Genomic DNA, 21408 nt, shown 5'->3' with positions numbered 1-21408 from the left:
AAGAAGACTTCAACTGAGTTCACAGTATAAGGAAAACCATTTTGACACCTTTTAACAATGAGAGTTGGAGCGCTTACTTCCAGAATGAGGCGCACAGTAAATGAAGAGGTTAATGTAGCCTAGAAATTAATTTTGCATGAAGAATGGTTGTGCGTGTAATCGTGAAGAGAGCGCTAACTAGCGTAAATTCGTCTTGACAGAGCAAACCGGTACAACCTTCTACTTCAAAGCTGTGCGGAAAAACAACTCTGTGGAGCTTCAGGTACGTATGCTTTAGAAATTATCTTTTCTCTTAACTGGTAATGTTCATGCTTTTAATTATGTACCTTTTGTTTGCAGGACTTCGGAAACGGAGATAACCCTCTGAAGATGACGCGGTTATGAGCGAAGGCTGTTGACTGAAGAGGAACTGTGACGAAAGGACATTTTTAACTGGAAAGCTGCGACGAAAAAACAAACTGCTGTCAGGTAACTCTTGTCTGCGGTCGATAGATATTCTGTCGATTCTTCAAACTATTGATATTTCTTTTCTTTGGTTTTCACAGGTTCTGTGAGCTGAGGCGCCGGTAGCGTTAAAGCGGTGTCAGCGGATCAAACACGAAGCGCGCGTTACAGTGGAAGCGGGGCTTAAGTAGTCCACAATGTTCAATGTCTAGATTACTGCTGCTGCTTTCTCTGACCACCCGTGCAGCCATCTTTTGGGTATTGGGAAACTATAGCATTCCTAGGGGGTGGGGGGGTCTGTTTATTCATTGCTGTGTATTGTGTGCGTGCCAGGCTAACACCCACCTCAGGCCTACTGATCTCTGTAATTAAACCCTCCTGACCTTGATTCTTGACTCAGGGCTATGAATCTTGCATGCAATCATGATAGACAGCGAAGAGAGGTCAATGCGAAACAACCTTCGCATCCTGGGCTCCCAGAGGGGGTGGAGGGTCACAGTATAGACCTTTTCCACAAAGTGGCTTGCAGACGTAATGGCGCCAAAGAAACTCAGCGGGCCCATGGGGTACCCACGGACAGACCAGTACCAGGGGCTCATCCATCCACCGCGGGAGAAGTGCAGGGTGGGGGTAGTTGGGGTTGTTTCTTGTTCTAATGTTTGTCATCGGTTTGGCATTGCTTGGCATAGGCCGGAGGACAGTGGGGGTGGCGAGTTGCCCCTCGGTCTGCACATGGGGGAAGGGGCGCGGAGGTATTTGGGCCGGAGAACCCACAGGGTCTCACAGGCTTGATATTTGGCATCTAGGGGTGAATGGATGGCATATGATAACGGAGTCGGGTTCCTAACGAGGAACGTAAACTGGATCTGTTCCAGCGTTCAACGCAAACTGATATTGCAGCTCCACAACAGGCACTCTGCAGACTTAGCTCTCCTCACTGAGCCTCACTTGACGGGTCAAACTGTAATTTCTTCACACGTACAAACTATGGGATGGCGGTTCACGCTGGCTTTGCCAGGGGGGTGAGGGGCACCATGATCCTAATACACAAAAGGGTACCGTTCTCTGTAACTGAGGTACAACCACACCCTCATGGGAGTTTGGGGCGCTGCCTGGGTTATTGTGGCGGTGTATGCGTTCCTTCCCCTTGTGACAGAATTGTTAAATGACCTCCAGAAGCTTATTGCGTTGGGTGAGGCTGACAGATGGGTCCTCAGGGGAGAGGTGGGGGGGTTTCAATGATGTTATGGATACTGGCTTGGCTAGAGCTCATACGGGCAGTAGACATCCAGAGGCGCCCACAGAATTGGGTTCCTTTGTGGGGGCAATGGGGTGGTTGGACACCTGGAGGAGTCTGCATGCTGGGGTACTCCTTTTTCTCAGGGGCTCATTTTTCTTTTTCCAGGTTAGGCTACATGTTTATTGCATTGGCTGATGGGCACAGGCTACTTTCGGCGTGATTCCTTGCCAGAGTGGTGTTGGACCACTCTCCGCTACTCCTCACACACGACCGAGCGGTAAAAGCCGACACCCACCTGAAGGCTAAACTCGAATTATCTGGGTTTCTCTGAGTTTAGCAAGGCATTCGTTTGCACCATGCAGGTGTACTTTTCACTGAGGAAGCGGTCATCGCTTAGGTGTGCATAGGGTATTACAAGTCCCTATATAGTGTGCCGCCGAGCTGGACTGGCCTGGGGGGGTCGGAGCAAATGGTTCTACCGCAGTTGACGGCCCAGCAGTGGAAGGGCAAGGCCGCCCTGTTCAAAATGATAGCGCTGCCCAATTTGTTTTACAGAGTGCCATGCTCCCTATCTCCAAGAGGGTATTCAGAGGGATAACCTGAACCTTGCGGGAGCTTTTGTAGGGAGTATGAGGGGGGCAGACTCGTATTGCCTTTAGGACCCTCCAGCAGTCAGTTTGGGAGGGGGGGGGATCGGCATACCCAGCATGCAGCAATTTTACTGGGCAGCACAGCAGGGAGTCATCAATGACTCTCTTCATGGAGACCCTGGGTTGCCATATATCGCATCGTAAAAGGGATGGATGAGGGGGAGGGGAGGGAGACTCCGGTACAGATACTGTATGGGGGGGAAAAAGGGGGTTTGGGTGGGGGATCTCCCGCTCATTACACTACATGTGTTACAGGTTTGGGCCTAGGCGCATACATACATTGGGTGAGGAGGGAGGCTGACACTATGCCAACCACAATGGGTAATGAACCCCCCCCCCAGAGCTCGCTAAAATGGGGCAGTTCAGGAACTGGGAGAATCTTGGGATTCGGCACGTGGGGATGTGCTGCAGGGAGGCAGTCTTCTTCCGTTCGAGTCTCTTAAGGACAAGTTTGCCCTTGGGGAGGGGGGAACGCTTTCGATACAACTGTTGCATGCACTAAAGTTACATTTTTCTGATATGGGGGAAATCCCACAGTGCTCTCCACTGAAAACAAATATACTGCCAGCCCGAATTGAGATGAAGGTCATGTCTACACTGTACTTAGCAATTTCCGCCTAACGGGGCTCGAGAACTGACCCGCTTGAGGGACAGGTGGGAGGGGTTAGTTGGCACCATAGAACCAGAGGAATGGCTGGAGGCGCTGATGTTCCCATGGCAGATCGATATATCAGCCAGGCTCTGCCTCATACAGTACAAGATTCTGCATATCTACTACTCCCGCACTAAACTGTATACATGGGGGTGAGCGGACGACGACTGTTGTCTCCAGTGTGGAGGGTCGGGTAGCACATTCTATACCTTGTGGGACTGCCCTCACACTCAAATATTGTGGGGGAAATGTAGAAGTAAATTGTCAACTATACTGAAAGTGGAGGTCCCTGAAGACCCAAAAGGTTTCTACTTGGGTATGGGGGGAGGTGGGGGCTCACTAAGTGTGAGAAGACAATTCTGGCAGTGGCCCTGGATCTAACCAAGAAGGTAATCTCCTCATTGCAGGGATATTCGAATCACCCTAGGCTGACCTCCTGGATGGATGAGATGGACAGATGTATGGCCCTGGAAAGGAGGGTGTATAAAGCTAGGGGATGCACAGCAAAGTTTTTGAAAGTCTGGGGAAAATGGGTAGTTGGTAGTGGTGGTAAATGGGAGAGTGGTTGGTCCGCCGGACCCTTGTTATACATCCATTAATTTTTATTTATCTGTAGTGTGCGCCTTTATGTTGCCATGCCAAGTGATGAATGTTGTTTATTGTGATTTATTTTTTCTTCGCTATTGAACATGTTTTTTTTTTGTATTTTTTTTTAAAGAGCCAGGAGATGCATTGGGTCACCCTAACAGTTCTTTAGACCACCAAAGCTCTGCAAAAGAAATACACTGATCGTTGTTCTCCTGTTTCAGAGTATGTGTCGAGGACAAAGTCTGTTATCTGCCAAACCTTTGCCTGCATGCAACCTTCCAACTAAGTTAGCCCTTCGTTTATTGGAACTATTCCGCATCAGTAAGTGTCGATCAGCAGTAGCAGTCCACTTGCAGCTGCCTTCAACATGGTGTGTGCATCAACTCTTCCATGTTTCCTTACTAAAGGGGCACTTACCCGAGTAATACCAACAGCACTATCCAAAGCCTATGCCCGTGATGGTGGATGGAGAAAACTAGTATGATGTACATCTGTGCTTCCTGTCCCTGGTGGACAGAAAAGTCTATGCACCATGCGACTGAACTTGGGAACCAGCTTATATTGTGCAAGCACCTCTCCTAGTGGCGAGGCGTTTCTCTCGTCCACACCCATGGACACCTGGAGCACTGGCTGGTCTTTGCAGGGGGCACAGTGTCACAACCGCCCCTTGGATACCCTTATCTGGACTATGGAGGCTTCTGCCTAGCTGGCAGTCCGCTTAATGTTTGGGATGGTTCGCCTGGGCCCTCTGGGTATTCTGTCTTCGGTCCCAGAGACAGAGTGCGTTGGGGTTCAGTGATATGGGCTCTGCAATGTTGACCAATCGGCACATGTGCCAGGGACTGGCATCACAATTCCAGGCATACTCAGTCATCTATGCCCTCCGGTGCCTCTGTGGAAGGGAAGTGAGCCTTGCTTCCATGCCAGCATCCTCATAATGCCTCCAGAAGCCTTCTCTGTCGCATCTCAACTCATCTTACTGGTGAGTGATGCTTGTCCCTTTCCCCGTTCTCTGCTTCTTGAATCTTCTTTACCTTTCTGCCTCTCCGGTCCCGCTCAGTTCCACTTGTGCTATTACCTTGCCTTGCCTATGCGAACACCTGTTGGCCTCCCGTTTGCCTGCCTCTGCTCATGGTTAGGCCTTTAGCTTCCAATAGTCCCTCTTCATCCATGTGGTTGTGGGTTCCTGTGGTTCTGACCTATTTGCTTTTTACTCCTTGCTACTTACCATTCTGCCTGCAAACCTCTGTGGGAGCCATCCCGCTTCTACCACCTGGCCGTCCGCCCAGTGTTTGCACTGTCCTTGCTCCACATAAATTGTGGGAGGCCTTAACAGCTGTGGCGTAGGGAGCGAAGCACTCAACTGGTGATCTTCACAGGGGATGATAGTGGTTCGTTCTTTGTTTTCACCAGTCATCAACCAGGATACCAGACCAGCCGCCGCTTGTTCCCTCAGTAGACCAACAGGTGCACACCTGTGTGATGCCCTCCTTCACCGCTACACGTTCATGTGTATTTGAATTCTGGGTAGCCATTGGTCTCTCAACCTGTTCATGGATCTGTAGATTGTGATGAGAAACGTAGGCTGACCTTGTCAAAAGGGGATGGGAACCCCTCTCATCCTGGGGTGGGATGCCTACCAGAGTGGAAGCCAGACCCAGTCCTACCCCAGATGGGGAAGGAGGAAGTTGAGGGTGTGGGTGGGGGGGGGGGCAGTTCCTGTCCCCTCTAAGTGCCTACATGTATGAAGACAGTAGCACTGTGGATCATACCATACCGGTCTCGCATGATGCTGGCAAAGTTATCTGTTTCTTGTAGTTCTCTACAACAACTAGGTTGCACAGCTGTGAAGAAGCAGGCATGCTGCTTGATGGAGAGAAAGATTGCAAATTTACTGTTTGTTGCCACCTGTGTTTGCAGAGGAGAACCCACCCACACTAAACAACAGACTTGCGCGAGCCTGTGGATCGGGCCGCACAGCACTTTTACTCATGCAGCTCTCCAGCATGGAACTGTGGTTATGTCGGACCACCACTTCCTGTTTGCAGCAGGCCTGCACAAGGGAATGGGGTGGAGCTTAAATCCCCCTTCTATAAATTGCACTGGTTGGAACACCTCTCGGCTGGAAAGAACAGGCAAGACTAGCCAGGGAAGCACCCATGGCAACAGAAGGGGGAGGATGTAAGCAAAGGGCAGTAAACAGAAAGGTGTGGGTTGTATGGGTGAGGTCAGAGGAGGATGAGGTGGCAGAATGAGAGACTAGGAGGAAGGAAGGAAGGAGTGATGAGACGATTAGCAGAGAATGTGAGGTATTGGTTGGGGAGAGGAAGTGGAAATGCAGTGTTCGAAATGGAGGGGAGCTGGGAGCTCTTTTGCTCCTGATTGTTGCCCACTAGAGCCTACCAGGAGTGATTTTTTTTTTTTTTTTTTTTTGGGCGCTCCAGGTCAACCTATGCCAAACAAACACACCTGTATGAATATAACTGTTTATTTTGGACACACTACAAATAAACATATGGGCACATTTATATGACGTTTAAAGCACGTTGGGTCATAAATAAGGGCCAAAAAGATATTTGCATATTGTGTGGAACTTAGAATTGCAGAACACCATGTGCTAGCTCCTGGTTCTCCAGTGGTCACTTGTTATTGCTGGATACCCAGGAGCTGGTTTTAGCTCTTGCTTTGCCAATCTCGGTCCCTGGTAAGGTGTGTGATTGAGGAAGGTGGTGTAAGAGTAGGGAGTAAAAGGGTGACTAATGGAAAGGGGTGTAGCAGTAGTGTTACAGAGAGGTGATGGTAATGGTGTGACGAAGGGAGAGTAGTAGTAGTGGTGTGCGCAGAGGAGAAAGTAGTAGTGGTATCGGGAAGTACAGTGGTAGTGAGTAAAATCGAAGGGTGGAGGTAAGCTGAAAAGAGAGAGCATTGGATGGACATTCGAGGGTCTCTGAGGGATAGGGAGGCGAGACAATGAATGGAGTAAGAGTGAGAAGAGTAGTAGAAAAGGTTGTGGGAGAGCTTGGGGAAGGAATACCAGGGTGTGGAAAGACCAGAGAGGGTGAACACCAGAGTGTGTGAAAGGCACAGACATAAAGTAATTTCCAATGGGGAAATCATTAGAAAGGAATCTCTATATTCCCAGACTAAGATTAGACAGTGATAGCATTGGCCTTTAGGCCACCACAAGAAGACAGATACTTTTTTAGGTAATAGTTACCAGTCTCTAGCCACCATCTGGGAGTGGGGACACCTAGGCCTGGGTGGGACTGGCCCTTCCTAGGTTACAGAGAGGGACGGCCATTAGATCCATTGCTGAATTGAAAATAAAGACCTGTAAACTATCTCTGGGAGCTTGTGTGTTATTGGGAACACAGGTGACAATAATCAATGGCAGAAAAGCGAATTCCAAGTTGGGAGGCTAGTTATGGATTAACAGTGAAGGTTAAAATATTCGGCAACACTCAGCAACTTGGGTCTACGGCCAGATGAGTCAATGCTCTTCAAGTACTCGGGCCTTGGTTCAGGAGAATGCAGAGGTAGTCTGGTTTCGGATACTACCCCCATGAAAGAACTGTTCGTTGAAAAGCACATCCTGACGAGAGGAACTTTGTTTGTTGAACTGTGTAAAGAGGGGGCTAGACTCCGGGAAGGGAACCCCAAGAGGCTTACTAAGACCTTGTTAAACTTTGTGAGGAGAGGCTTAGACTTGGGAGAGAGAACATTAAGAGGACTAACAGGAACAGAGTCTTTTTGTTTGGAACTGGACGGGTCGACGCTTGGGGCAGGGAACCCCAAAAGACCGAGATACATTGTGAACTCTATTGACTTACTGCAAGAGCCCTACATGGAAGGTTCCAAGGCCAACCCTTTTGAGTTGAATTATTTTGAAATGGCAGAACTACACCTATTGTTAAAACTGCCTGAAACCCACTCTGGTTTAAATTTCCTTTTTTCTTTTTGAGTCGCCATTTTTCCTTTAAGAAGATCCACTGTCACATTTGGTTTAAGAGTGAGGGCAAGCATAGGTTTGGGCAGACTAACTTTGGTTTTGGACTTGCAGACATCGACGGCTCTTAGAAGCATATGTTGAGGGAAAAATCCTCTTACAATTAGGGCCATGTAGGCATTACACCAACCCCACAAAATTTGATAATAAAGGTTTACAAACTGTTACTTTGCCTGTCTCACAATATTTTGTTGCATAAGTGCCAGTTCAGTTTTTATCAGAGTCTCTTCTGGAACTTCTTTTTTGTTATTGTTTTAGTTGCCTGGTGCAAACATTAGACTTTCTGGTTGGTCGTCATTAATTCTTGGATAATGTTGATGTTGAATGGAAGGAGGATGTGGCCACGCAAAAATGGGTGTACGGGCTCCATGTTGTCCAGTCCATTGTGATAAGAGATTGTTTTCTAATTTGGACTGTTGATATGTTGGTGGGAGAGGTCATGTGAGTGTGCAACGTCTGATGTAATTTTATTTTTGTGTTTAGTGAAGATATTGAAGCTTGCTTTTCTTACTCTTCTTCTTTTTATTAGTGTCTATATGGGGGGGGTGCAGAGTTAAATGAACAACATGATCAAAATCTGTCTTTGTGATTATCGAAAGTAGTAGAACACCTGTTTAGAAACTCATTATTGGATCAAGGAAATCACTGTGTGAGAATAAGCATTTAAAACCTTTGTTGATTTAAAATAAGTAGTCGTGGTTCGCAAGGCCTCTCCCAAGGTGTGTGACATTGTCTGCATTCACTTTGCGGATATCACCTAAGCAGATTGATATATACTAATAGGCATGAGAAAAAGGAGACCGGCTGTCTTACATCCATTTTTTCTTTTTGTATTGTATTCCACTGATGTAATTTGTTGGTAATGAATGTACAATTTGTTCTTGCAGGAATGTGTTACAATCTGTGATGTCTCTGCCTATTTCTCTGAAGACGAGTGGAAGCTTTTACATGATTGGCAGAAGGAACTTTATAAGAATGTGATGAATGAAATTCACCAAGCCTTGATCTCGCTGGGTAAATTTTCTCTTTTTCAAACAATTCAACTTATATTGCTACCTGTATCCGTATTTCTAAAAACCTGTTTTGATTCTATTTCTTTGCCCTATTTTGAGAAGCCCTAGTATTGACTCTGCTGTTTTACAATCAACTTTGCAAAACATGCATACCCATTTCTCTGCTTCTATGCAAAAGCTCTTAAGTAAACCCTTAGAAATGCTGCAATACAACTGTTAAATGAAATATTTTCATACCTAGAATCGATGCCTTGTAGAGGAATCTGGGCATTATTCTACATAGAAATCTTTCGGGAGAACAGGCCATGTGTGTGCAAAGTCTGTGTCAAATTGACTTTGTCCTAGCCTCTTTGGCCTTTCACGGACACCAGCCTGTGAGCAAAATGTTACAGTTCCCTTACGGTTGAGGCTGCCTCCAGTTTCATGCTGCCAGTTATTTTACATTTCAATTAAAGTCAATGTTCAGATTGTGGCCTAGCCATTTGCATGAACGTGTGCCTACCTCTGGACACACTAGGCAGTCATTGGGTGTGAGATCTGGTATGGTTGGTATCCTAAGCATTGGCTACTAGCATTGAGTCACCCCCTTTATCAGTGCATTTGCTGTTCTACAGACCCACTGCAGTCGATCCCTGGTACTTCCCATGCTCTGCAAGCTAGCACAATATATAATCTTAATCACCATAATTGAGAGTGGAAGATTAGATTCTGATAACAACATGGTACCAAGTATTATTTTATTAAAAATCTTTACTGAAATCCCTATCAGCAAAAAATACATTTTACTGATGTAATAATATATAATATATTACTAAAATTGAGCTTTCATCTAGGTGAATAGAAATGTAATTTTCAGTTCTTCTGGTATACGGTTATACAATATGGTCCTCTGTTTAGATTCAGGCAGGTTGAACAATGTAATTTTTTCGGCATTGCACCTTCAAGTCAAACATAACATTCAACAGGAAAAAGTACGTGGTGGGTACAGATATATATATATTTTGACATGTTCACGTTGGTGGACTCCGCTTCCTGGTGGATACAGACTTTGAAGAGTGCTCCTCATTCTTTTTGTTGTGCACCGCAGCAGAACTTTGGCATATATTCACGCCTTGGAGTCACGACGCGGAATGAGCACTGATGAAATATTTTGTCAATGAGCGCATGGTTGTTGGCCCGGAAGACGGACATCCCATTGCAGCTCAGGTTGCTTGTTGATGCCAGCACTGCTACACTGTGGAACTGCACAAAAACTCAAGATTTCGAAACCCATACAAAAGACTGCATCAACAAATTTAAAAATCGAAGTTACAACTATAAGCTTCTACAAAAAAGCTATCTCAAAACCAAGAACCAGAACAGACCTCCTAATGTACAAAACCAACAACAAAACATCACCGGAAAAAACAATTACAACATACAACAGCAATAACAAAATACTTACCAAGATTCTCAAAAAGAATTGGAACATACTCAAAACTGACAGCAATCTAGAACTTTTGTTAGACCCGCAACCTAGTCTAACCATCCGAAGAGTCAAAAATACACTCAGCCCATCACATTCCTTTGAGAAGAAAACCGACAATACAACGCAAATGAGGTGGCTCAAACCTCCAACAATAGGAAACTATAAGTGTGGAACCTGCAGCCAATGCAAATTTTCAGATAATGCCAGAACCAGCATCACACTACCCAATGGACAATTAAAAAAAATACAACAGTTTATCAATTGTAACAGCAAATACGTAGTATACGCAATTCAATGTATCTGTTTGAAGTATTACATTGGGAGCACGATACGAAATCTAAAAACAAGCATCAGTGAACATATCTATTCAGAATCAAGAATCATAAACACCATTGGCTCATCACTATCAGGCAAACAACTCACAAAAAGACATTGGCAAACTCAATTTTTTTGGAATAGACAAAATCAAACGCCCACCCAGAGGAGGTAACATAGAAAAAATCTTAAGAAAAAGAGAGGTTTACTGGATTTGTCTTATGGATACGTGCCGTACCGGACTCAACCAGGATCAGGAGATGCACCATTTCCTGTAAACAAAATTGTCACAAAATATCACCATTGGGCATCCACCTAAATAAGAACAAGATAAGCATCAACTCAGTGCAACACAAGGGGGAAAAAACTCTGTCTGGCTAAAGACAAAGGAGATTATATAATAAAAAATAAATATAACATAAGCCAAAAAGCTTTTGGAAAGAAACTACCCAAAACATTTTTTGTTCTGGTTTGACTATGACACTACGCAATGCAACAACATGGATTGTCCTCTTAAAAATGGGTTGCCTGCACAACCACTAAAAATCTACTAAAATGACACACTGTAGATGACATGAATTTTCAAGTAACATCTCCACAACAAAAAGGAAGTACTGCACAACAATCAAAATAGAAACATATGACGCTGCATCGAAACTGTATCTTGTCTATAATGGTAATCATGTTAAAAACCACTTATCTGCACTAATAAGCGGAAATATAAACCAATTATACTGTGCCACCATGTGTGCAGATATAACAAGTGAGGAACCTTACAAAAATAAAAATATTGCATTTTGGTAAAAATAATCTTATGCAACAAAGCATGACGTTCATTCCAAGAAAAGGAAATGTTCCCCATACCAAGATGGTGCGAGGGAACACAGTCCAACACAGGACGTCATCACGTGCATAAAAACAAAATCATGTGACCGGATTTATAAACCCAGAAAGAAAATGCCAACACGGACCGGCGAACAGCACGAAGATAGCGACACGCGAGGAAACAAACGATTATAAGGTGAATACAGCGTTCGTTTTTATACGGACTTAGATAGGTCAGCAACAATATGTTGTAGGAAGCGAGTCAAATTTGTGATCTAAATGCTAATAATGGACACTGCCAAACGAGAGGCTACAATAATGAGCGCTTGCTCTCTTTCATGCAGGTAGTTTCCTCATACCAACGGGGAAAATTGAAAAAAATGTTGAGCGAACATCGCAGATTACATCAGAACATGTGAAACACAAGGTACCACTAACCATTATACCTATAAGAATGTTTGAAACCGTAATGCCCACCAATATGGGGGAATTTTACTTGCCGATGCTTAACCTTGTGAAATACACACATAAGTATTGTGGTTTTTTTTAATCTTAACAACGTCAGTATTGGAATAACAATTACTTAAAAACATATCGAGTATAAAATAAGTAGCGACTATCTAAACAAATATTTGGGTTTCTTTTCCAGAAAATCGCCCAACAATGTAAGTCTACTGAACAAACAAAGGCACAAGGAATATTTAAAACAAAGGCAATTGAAAATACTACATAAGAAATTCCAGAAAGGAAACTGGATGCTTTCTAACAAAATGGATCACCAGCAATATATCTAAACAGGAATCTAACAAGAATTGACTTTCCAGAACATCAAAAAAGGAATTCTGTGACTTTTCAATAGAACCCAATACAAATCAAAGACGTTAAGTTAACAGTCAGATAGGAACCTCCTGAGGAACCGCCGAACACTTAGGTGGGGAAACGCGTGTAGAGGAACCTAGAAACAAAAGGAGCTTCAATAAGCAAAAAATCCAAACCGAGTATAAGTCGCCAATACAAAACTTAAAACTATTCTACAAACCAACTGGGAAGTTTTTCAACCAGTGAGATGTTTTGCGGATACAGAACAACAAAATGAAAAAGAACGTATAAAAAAGAATATCATCACAAAAATCAACTGAACGAAGAATGTTAGTGACTATTTTTGTACATGAAGGATACTAAAAGCAATGTGAACAGCATTAATTCACAAGCAAATTAAAAATTAAGTGGTTAACATACAAAACTAAAAATAAAGGTGCCAATTCAAATATTACAGTAATCTCTTCTGTTTTTGTTGTCTTATTTCTAACCCTGGTCAGCCTGAGGGTAACTGTAATTTGAATTTGAGCTGCAATTCTAGTATACTAATATTGTCAATCCATTTCCAAACCTCTAATCAACTAAGATACAAGGGCACCAGTAGCCGCTACAAGGCTGACTAATTGCATTCTTGAATCACAAAACTGCACCGAGTAAAGCAGACAATGATGAAATTTCACTACTCAAGGAACTTGAGAAATTCCAAAAGAAGCAAGTGAGTAAGTGGTGGGAAGAACACTCCCTACAAAACTATATAGGTGTAGGGAGAGTACCACTGGGATTACGAATACTGACCATCCCTTCCTTCGAGGAAAGATCCCGACATGTTAAATGAATGGAGTGATGCCACCAATAGCTGTTCCAAAACCTTTTAAAAATTATTGGTGAAATATGCCAGGGTTGACCGTGAGAAATTATTGCTAAAAATCAGTGAAATTGAAATCTGTGTCTGAAAGTGAAGCAGGAAAGAAACTGAAAACCAACATAGAGAATAATCTGTTAAGTTATGAGGAAAAAATTCAGAGGACTACGAACAAGGATGCGTGTATACTTATTGTGCGCAGATTCGATCAACTACGCCAAACAGTGATGAGTAGACCAATCGGACCGTCTCAGAAAAATGAGTGTACTCAGTGACACTCGATCCACCTCTGAGTCAGACGTGACCGGAAGTGAGAACGAAGAACCCAATGTGCGTCTAAATATTTTAGACGAGATGCGGCTGCTGCGCCAAGATGGAAGAATGCAAAAACAAGGAAGAGGAGGGAATTCAGTATGGGGACGAGGAAGAGGCGGCAGAAAGAAACGAGGAGGGGCCAGAAGGGCAGGAAATGTAACAAACAAAATGCCAGGCAGATTACTGCGCTCTAGAAAGTAGATACCCCCATGGATAGCGCAATGAAGGTGATCAATCTATCCAATCACATGCTTACCAACAATCAACTCAAAGTCTTGAATTTGGGCCTCAGTTTCTGCCCCAGTGCACACTATGACTATGTGCAAACTCGCATTGACTTTGATCAATACATACAAAAAAATGAGGATTCTTAAGTTTTTTGCCACTAACACCTACGTCAAACCAGTAAAGGAGAAATCACAAGGGAAAACGGATATTACCATCAGTGAATTAGGCACCCTGTCAACTTTGGTAGGCCTGGAGGAAGGTCTGGACGTCCCTTCGAGTAATGAGCAGATTGATCATGCTGCCCTAAATATAAATACAGATTGGATTCCTAAAAGCTGTCTTAAACCGAAGTCAAGGTTCAACTCAATCTCTGCCTCTGGTAATAGTATTGAGGCCTTTCAGTCTCTTGTCACTGAAGCTCTTAAACGTATAAGGTGAAAGATGAACAAGAGCCGACCTGTAAATATGTCAGCATCTTATAAAATTGCCTTACAGGAATTACATGACTTACCAGACTGTATTATCAAGACCTCTGTTAAGGGACGGAATATAGTTCTCATGAATCGAGGACTACATGAAAGAAGCATACAAACAATTAAATGATAAGAAATGCTGTGAAAGGATAACACAGAATCCCATCAAAAACTTGGAGCAAGGTGAAAACTTTCATAATGGAATGGGAGACAAAAGGCATCTTGGGGGAAGATAACTGCAGGTTTTTCCTCACTACAAATACTGTCATGCCGACTATATATTGTCTCCCCAAAGTGCATAAAAACATTTCAAAACCCCCCGGCAGACCTATTGGCACCCTTTCTGGCTCTTTACTTGAAAATGTGTCGATTTATCGATTAAGTACTTTTTCTCTTCGTCTCTTCACTTCATCTTATGTACGAGACACCACCGACTTTCTGTCGCACATGGAGGATTTACCTTGGGAAGATGACTATCAACTAGCAACCACGTATGTGGTGTCCTTATACACCTAGATAGGCCATGAGTTTGGCATGAATGCTTGCAGATACTACCTGAATACCCGGTCATTCAATTATCTTTTGCATATGGAAATGATACTTGTCATGATAGATCTTTGCCTGAAAAATAACACGTTTTTGTTCAATAACGAATACTTCCGTCAGCTGCAAGGTACTTCCATGGGCCCCATCTTTGTGCCGTCTATGCTAATTTGACCATGGGTTTTTGGGAAAAGTTTACTGTTTGGACAGTGGACAGGCAGAAACAGATGTGGTCATTTGGCTCTACCTAGATGACCTGTTCATCATTTGGAAGGGCAGAGAACCTCAATGGCTAGATTTTGTCAAGTTGCTGAATATCAATGAAAACGATCTGAGATTCACAGAAACACATAGCCGCACCTCCATCACGTATCTCGATATTACTCTGAGTGGCAGACCATAAACTCCCTACGCAACTATATAGGAAACCTGCAGGGACCAATGCTCCCCTGCATTTTATGAGGTGGGAACCCCAAGAATTTAATCTGGAGTGTGCCATATGGGGAATTCATCTGTCACCGTAGAATTTGTTCGACCATGGAAGTCTTCGACAAGGAGAGTAAAACTACGGCACAGGGTTTCCAAGAACAATGCTACCCTAAGTGAGTGATTGAGCGCGCCTATATCAAAGCTCAGACTTTAAACAGAGCGAGTCTACTCACCACCTCCAAATGTCCAGAAACGCAATTCCGGGACTTAAGCTATTCGATTGATATTAACTTTTAGCACTGCAGCACCATCGATCAGACACATCTTTAAACGACATTGGAAAATTCTGATGGCTGCTGATTTATACATCCGACTGAATCCCCATCCTGATATCAGCTACAGAAGAAATCGCTCCATAGAGGACATTTTTGTCAGCAATTACATGCTTCCTGATAAGAAGGATAACCGGCTGTGGCTTCAGGATTCCAGAAGGGGTTTCACAAAGTGCACTAGATGCAACATTTGCAAGTATGCTAGTAATTGTGTGTCGCTAATCCATTCTGTTCTAGGGCACAATATATTCATAAGCAATCGCATTACATGTGAGTCAGACTTTGTTGTCTGTGTGCTGCAGTGCAAATGCAATAAGTGGTATGTGGGTAGTGCGAAATGTAAACGGAAAGTTCGCATATAGCAACATGTAAGAGCCATTGCCAATAAGGACAGCAGTTATCCAATGGCCAAGCATTTTGCGGAATGCCATGTCGCCAGTGTGGAGGGTTTTCATTTTTTTGGAATCCACAGAATTACCACTGGACAACGTGGAGGTGACGAAGAACTGGCCCTAAGACAACAAGAAACAAAATGTATCTTGGACTTTGAGAGTAAATACCCAAAGGGCCACAATATTTATGAAGAACTTTATACCTTTTTGGGCCAATGATTCATCAGTAACGTTTCTTGTGTTACTCTGGGGGAACACATAGTTTGTACCACTTTATCTGTTAGGTTGTCTCACTGATAGGTATTCTCTTGCCTTCTCTCTCCTATCAGTTATTAATGATTTCATCATTTTCTTTCTTTTCTTGTATTGATTTATTAATTTTTTGATCATTATGGGCTCTCATTTGAGACACACATGTTTGTTGTAATTATTATGAAATGCCTGGGTGCCTAGAATGTTTTCCAAGTCCCTTGAGATGCGATGTGGAGCGTCATCTGTGTTTGTCATATTTGCCTTTTGTTTTGAGATTCAGCTCCTTATTCATTATTTGTCAATGTTTTAATGTCCATTTTGATATTGTGTCAACCACTTTGGGCTTATTGTTCTCTGTCTGTAGTCACTTCTGTTTTTTCTTTCCTTTTGGTCTATTCCTTATTCTATCGTTTGTTCACTCTTTCCTAGTTCTCTTCCCTCCATGGTTGAGCCTTCTTTCCTTCTTTTCTTGTCTTTCCTGTTTCACTTTGGTGACTTTCATATTGGTGATTTTATTTCTGGGCTTCAGTCTTTCACTCTTTTGTAACTGAGGGCGAGTTTTAGGCAGCTACTATATTGGCCGTGTTTATGGGCCCATTTGTTAGATGAGGACATGAACTTGTGATGTTTGTATATTCACAAACAGTATGTGATGACTTGAACATGCAGTAGCATGTTATCTATAGCACCTTTATGCAGAGTTGCACCGCATCATGCACTTTATCAGCCAGCAATTATGTTGCTGTATATGTATTAGTATTTTGAGAGACTGTTTACTTTGCACTGGCACTTCATTGTGAGCATTTGGTGCTAGTTCTGCATTATGCACTTTAAAATCCAGCAATTAAATTGTTGTACATGAAGCATTTTGAGATAATGTTTACTCTGCATTAGCACTTTACTTTCAGCATTTGGCGCCTGTTGCACTTCATTATCTATTCTTAACTTTTAATGTTTTTAACCTCTGGTTCCTTTGAATATGGGAACGGGTTGCTCACATACATTGTGCAACATCATTTGCTTATTTCTATAGGTCACTGCTTACCCTTACCCTTGCCTTGGTCTATTGATTTTGACCATACACCTTGCTGTACGGGTCCACAGGACCATTGAGTGCCGTGGCTCACATGCTGTCCTGTGGCCAGGAACACACTGTGTTCCACAGATACACATTGGTGTTAGTAATCCACACAGTCACAGATATCTTTCTATTAGGACCCATTAACCACATTTAATTACATACTTAGGACTATACAGCATATCTGAGCATACCCTCTATAGATTTCCTTGCTGGCACCGTTTCCATATTTCATTGAACTTATTATTTAGTTGCAATGTGTCAACATAGAGTTGCATTTATATTGGGATGTTTTATGCTGTATTTCGTATTACATCAATGGAACTCAATATGTCCAAACGCTAACTTGTCAGACATTGGTGCCTTGTTTATGTTGTGGGCTCTAGCTGTCAGAAACTCCTCCTCTATATGTACACTGGAATGCTGGGTGGAAAATGTGTGATCAAGCGACAAGTAAGTCACGGAACGTAACGCTGCCTAATTTTCGGCATTTTGTTTGTTGGGAACTTTATATCTTTATGGTATTTTAATGTGCATGATGCACTAATAAAATAATTTGACATTTTTACTTTGGTGGACTCGGCTTCCTGGTGGAGACAGACTTTGAAGAGTGCTCCTCACTCTTTTTGTTGTGCACCGCAGCAGAACTTTGGCATATATATATGGTGATGGGGAAAATATACAGTTCATAGAAGCAATAAAATCTAAAAAACTGGTATAATCTATCAAGATGGTTAAAAACAATGAGAGTTCTGCTCGAAACTTCAATACACAATTTTACCATGATTTTATACGACGCCTTTCATTTGTTCATACCGTGAAGAGTAGTTGGAAACACAATCAACCATCCTACTTACTACCAAACAGGCTTTAAACAAGCTCATATAGGCCTCAGACTCAGCAACTTCTTCTTAGAGAGCCAATATCTTTGAATGTAATGTGAACACCACAAAAGGGTCTAGGCTCTGCCTTAGCTCTTTCTTTGCCGAATTGGTGTACCTACACCCACCCTTCAACAGAACTGGTCTCGGATACATTCCCCTTATTTGCGGAAAATGTAAGACTGTTTCATTCGTTTTCCCACACATCGGGCACTAAGCTGTATTAGCTTGAATCCATGATTTTGTGAAAGCGGCCACTGGCAGTATGCCTATTCTTAGGCGTAGGTATAGAGACATTTCAAATGATGGCCAGATATAGTCCACATATGGTTTATAGCCAAAGGTGGTGGTCTCGAGGTAGGCCAAACCTGTTTTGAGTTTTAAAGGGTCATACAACAGTTAATCACAATCATTAAAGCCTCTTTGGTTCTTTTCTTTAAGCCCATGGGCCGGCTCGCAGGGTTACTCCACAAGTTGGTTTCACCCACTTCATGGACAATTTTATTTGATGTGAAAAACCCAAGCTAAAGATGTCTCACCATCTAATGACATGAGATGAGTCGGTGCTGACCGAGAATTTTCCAACCCATCTTGGGTCCAAACTTTAGCCAATATAAAACTGGTCTAAGTTTAAACTGGACAGCTACAGGGACAAGTTCATTGAGAACCAAGGCAGAGGGAGCACTCTTTGGCAATAACGGCAGGTTTTTTAAGAACTTGTGTTCAATCGCAGTAATGTCTTTTACATTGGCATGACCCGATAGTTCCGTCTAAAGGACTGCAGGTAAGGCTTGCTTTCCATAAAGGTTCAAAGTAGAGTAAATGGCACCACTTCCATGTCTAACATGGAAGGACTTGATGGACCCGCTAAATTTCTCCATGGTGGTAACTGAATGCCTCACCTGCTCTACCCAATCTCCCGTATCTTGGAACCTCACCCCAAGATAATCAAAACATTTAACTTGGGTGAGCTGTACTCCCTCCACCATTGTAAAATGTCTCTCCATGGGAGACTATTTGAGGGGTCATTTGGAGCGCTAACTTACATATGTACATATAGCCTTTTTGCTATCCCGCAAGGTGCCACAGATGATTGCTTCAGTGTTTACAAAATAAAATGGTCCACATGATGAGGAAATGTAATCTAGGATGAAATGAACATCCTAATGGGAACTATATTTTGGTTGAGATGGTTCTTAATGGGTATAGCTCTTAATGCTCTGCTAACTAAAAGAAAAGCGTGTTCTGACTGGGTCACCGTGAATTAAGCTGTGACGAGCAGAAATTACTGAACGATAACCATTGACGGTACAATAAGTTTTCCATTTAGAAAGATGTTGAACTATGGAATGCACCACCTGAACTGGAGGGTCAGAAAAGGGTTTGATATTCTCATCCAGTCACCATCTAAACCAGAGTGATCAATCTATTTTTTTTATTCGATTGTGTGGATGGAGCCCAGGAATATCAGATGATGAAGATAGTCCACCAAGATGCCTTGGCACAAGACCAGGACAACCTGAAATTCCTGTGGTATTAGTGTTGTCTGTTTCGTGAGCAATGAGGTTTTATCAAATGCTGGCTGGGTGGTTCAGGAGAAGCAGATGGTGAGGAATCGGTCTGGGGAAATCTACTGAGAACTGTAGAAGATTTGGGTACCATGCTCAAAATAGCCAGAACAGAAGAGTTACTTGGTCCAGGGATGTCCTGTGGATACAAGCTTTGACAAGTGCCCTGTAAATCATGCAAACGAGTGGGAAGGCCTAAATTATTTGACTTGACCAATCATTGAGAGAAACATGGAGAGCTTCAGCCTTTGGATCTGGCCTCTAGATGGAAAAATGCGAGCTGAGTGTTTAGGATAGGGGAAAACATGTTGGATCCTGTTCACTAGAGATGGTTTGTCAATGGTGGGCAACCTGCTACCATCCAAATATGTTGGTCTACGACTATCATGATCCCCAACTATGACTGTGCTGGCTATGGCCGATGAGCATTAAAAGCTAGTCAATTAGGCAGGCCTCAGAATGGCTACTCCAGGTTTATGGAGTGAAATGTGGAGATGTTTTCTATCTTCTGAAGGACATGCAGCGTATTCTCTCCTTGTTAAATTCTTTACAGCAACGTAGCTGGTTAGGAGTTATGAACAGTTTGTGGGTATTTGTCTCTGTACTGGCCTGTCCTTGCACCCCATCAAAGACATTGGACTGTGATCAGATCTACCTGAATTCCGAAGATCACCCTAATGATCAAGGCATTCATGTCTTTGAGCCACAATAAGAGTTGCGTTCTGGACTGGCCAAGACCTCTTAGGACATGGAGAATCCAAAGTATTTGAAGAGGTCTGTAATGGAGGGGCCCTGTAAAAAGGGATTGAATACAAAACAATAGAATTCCTCCCACTGTCAAGGAGTCCCCCCACCTCCCCTTCTCACCTGAGTCCGATCTTTGCTGGATTTCTTGGTCGATGCCTTCTTGCGGACGGATCGGGTCTTGAATAAGGCTGCACGAGTCTCTTCGACTCCAGCGTGCATTCAAAGTTCTGGGATGCAACGATCCAGGAATCCGGGAAATTAAGAAAGTGCACTACTCAGCACACGAGTCCAGGAAGTAAGAAAGAAAGGAGATGGACTAGGAATGGAGTTAGTAGGGACAGAATCAGGGAAGCAATACCGCGAGCTACGGAGCACACGTCTTCTCGCTACTTCGCAATAGCATTGAGACGTGCAGAGCCGCGGGGGGCGTGGTCTATTAATAGAACACGCTACGTCCAACGTGTAGAGCGAGGAAGGTGTTTCATGCTGGACGGCCATGTTGGGAGTACCAGGGAGTGCAAGCCCCGTTGAGCTAAGGACCAGGAAGTCCAAAAGTGGCGCGTTCTGTATGTCATGGCACCCACTTTCTCTAGAACTCACAGAAAAGGATTCAGTCGCCAAAATTAATTTTATCTTCTTGCAAATTCCTTTCAGGTGAGATGGCAGGAGCATGGTAGAATGTACTGACTCCAACGAGGACACCTAGGAATTGAATGGATTGACTTCTTTGAAATTATAATCTAGCTAAACCTCTGGAGGACTGAAATTCCCTGACAAACCTGGTTGCTGACAGTTGATGGGCTGTGAGCTGAAAAGAGCAGGTTGTCTAAATACATGATTAATCAAATTCCTCTTGCTTTGAGGATGGTGATGACCTGTTTTAGGAGCTTTGGGAAGCAGCAAAGCTTTGAGGAAAGAGACATGAACTACCATTTTGAACGTGTGTAACAAAGCCAAGTAGGATCAAATATAGACTAGACACAGATTAGTTTATTATCACTTCTATATCAATGTATATCTTAAACTTTCCTTCGTGCCAAGAATATGAACAGAATAACTGAATTTGGGTCAGGATGGTCATTCAGAAGGACGTGGTCCGTTTTGAATTAATGTACCTTGTGCAGGTTCTTAAGTGTTCAAAACAAAAATCTCTTCAGTGTTCGTAAAGCCCACATCCCGTTATCTCCGGGAAGCTTAATGCAACAAAAAAGATGTGATCAGGTACAAGCTAATAACAAATGGAATGCAACAAGCTCAAAATTGCCTCTCATTAATCCCACTTGCAGCT

The 21408-nt window shown here is 43.3% G+C and overlaps 1 protein-coding gene across 4 annotated transcripts in view; it reads left to right on the top strand.

Moving 5' to 3' along the window:
• The window catches only part of LOC138510527 (zinc finger protein 454-like), a 628028-nt gene that overhangs the window by 66668 nt on the left and 539952 nt on the right, over window positions 1-21408 (top strand). For all 4 annotated transcript variants that reach the window (XM_069626245.1, XM_069626246.1, XM_069626248.1 and 1 more), the window contains exon 2: window positions 8468-8594. In XM_069626245.1, the coding sequence (XP_069482346.1) occupies window positions 8468-8594 (127 nt within the window). The remainder of the gene's footprint in view (window positions 1-8467; window positions 8595-21408) is intronic.

This window comes from Ambystoma mexicanum, chromosome 6p (genome assembly GCF_040938575.1).
Source record: "Ambystoma mexicanum isolate Mex_15411 chromosome 6p, UKY_AmexF1_1, whole genome shotgun sequence".
NCBI classification, from domain to species: Eukaryota; Metazoa; Chordata; class Amphibia; order Caudata; family Ambystomatidae; genus Ambystoma; species Ambystoma mexicanum.
The sequence above is the reverse complement of the archived record's forward strand: the minus strand, read 5'-3'. Positions and strand labels throughout refer to the sequence as shown.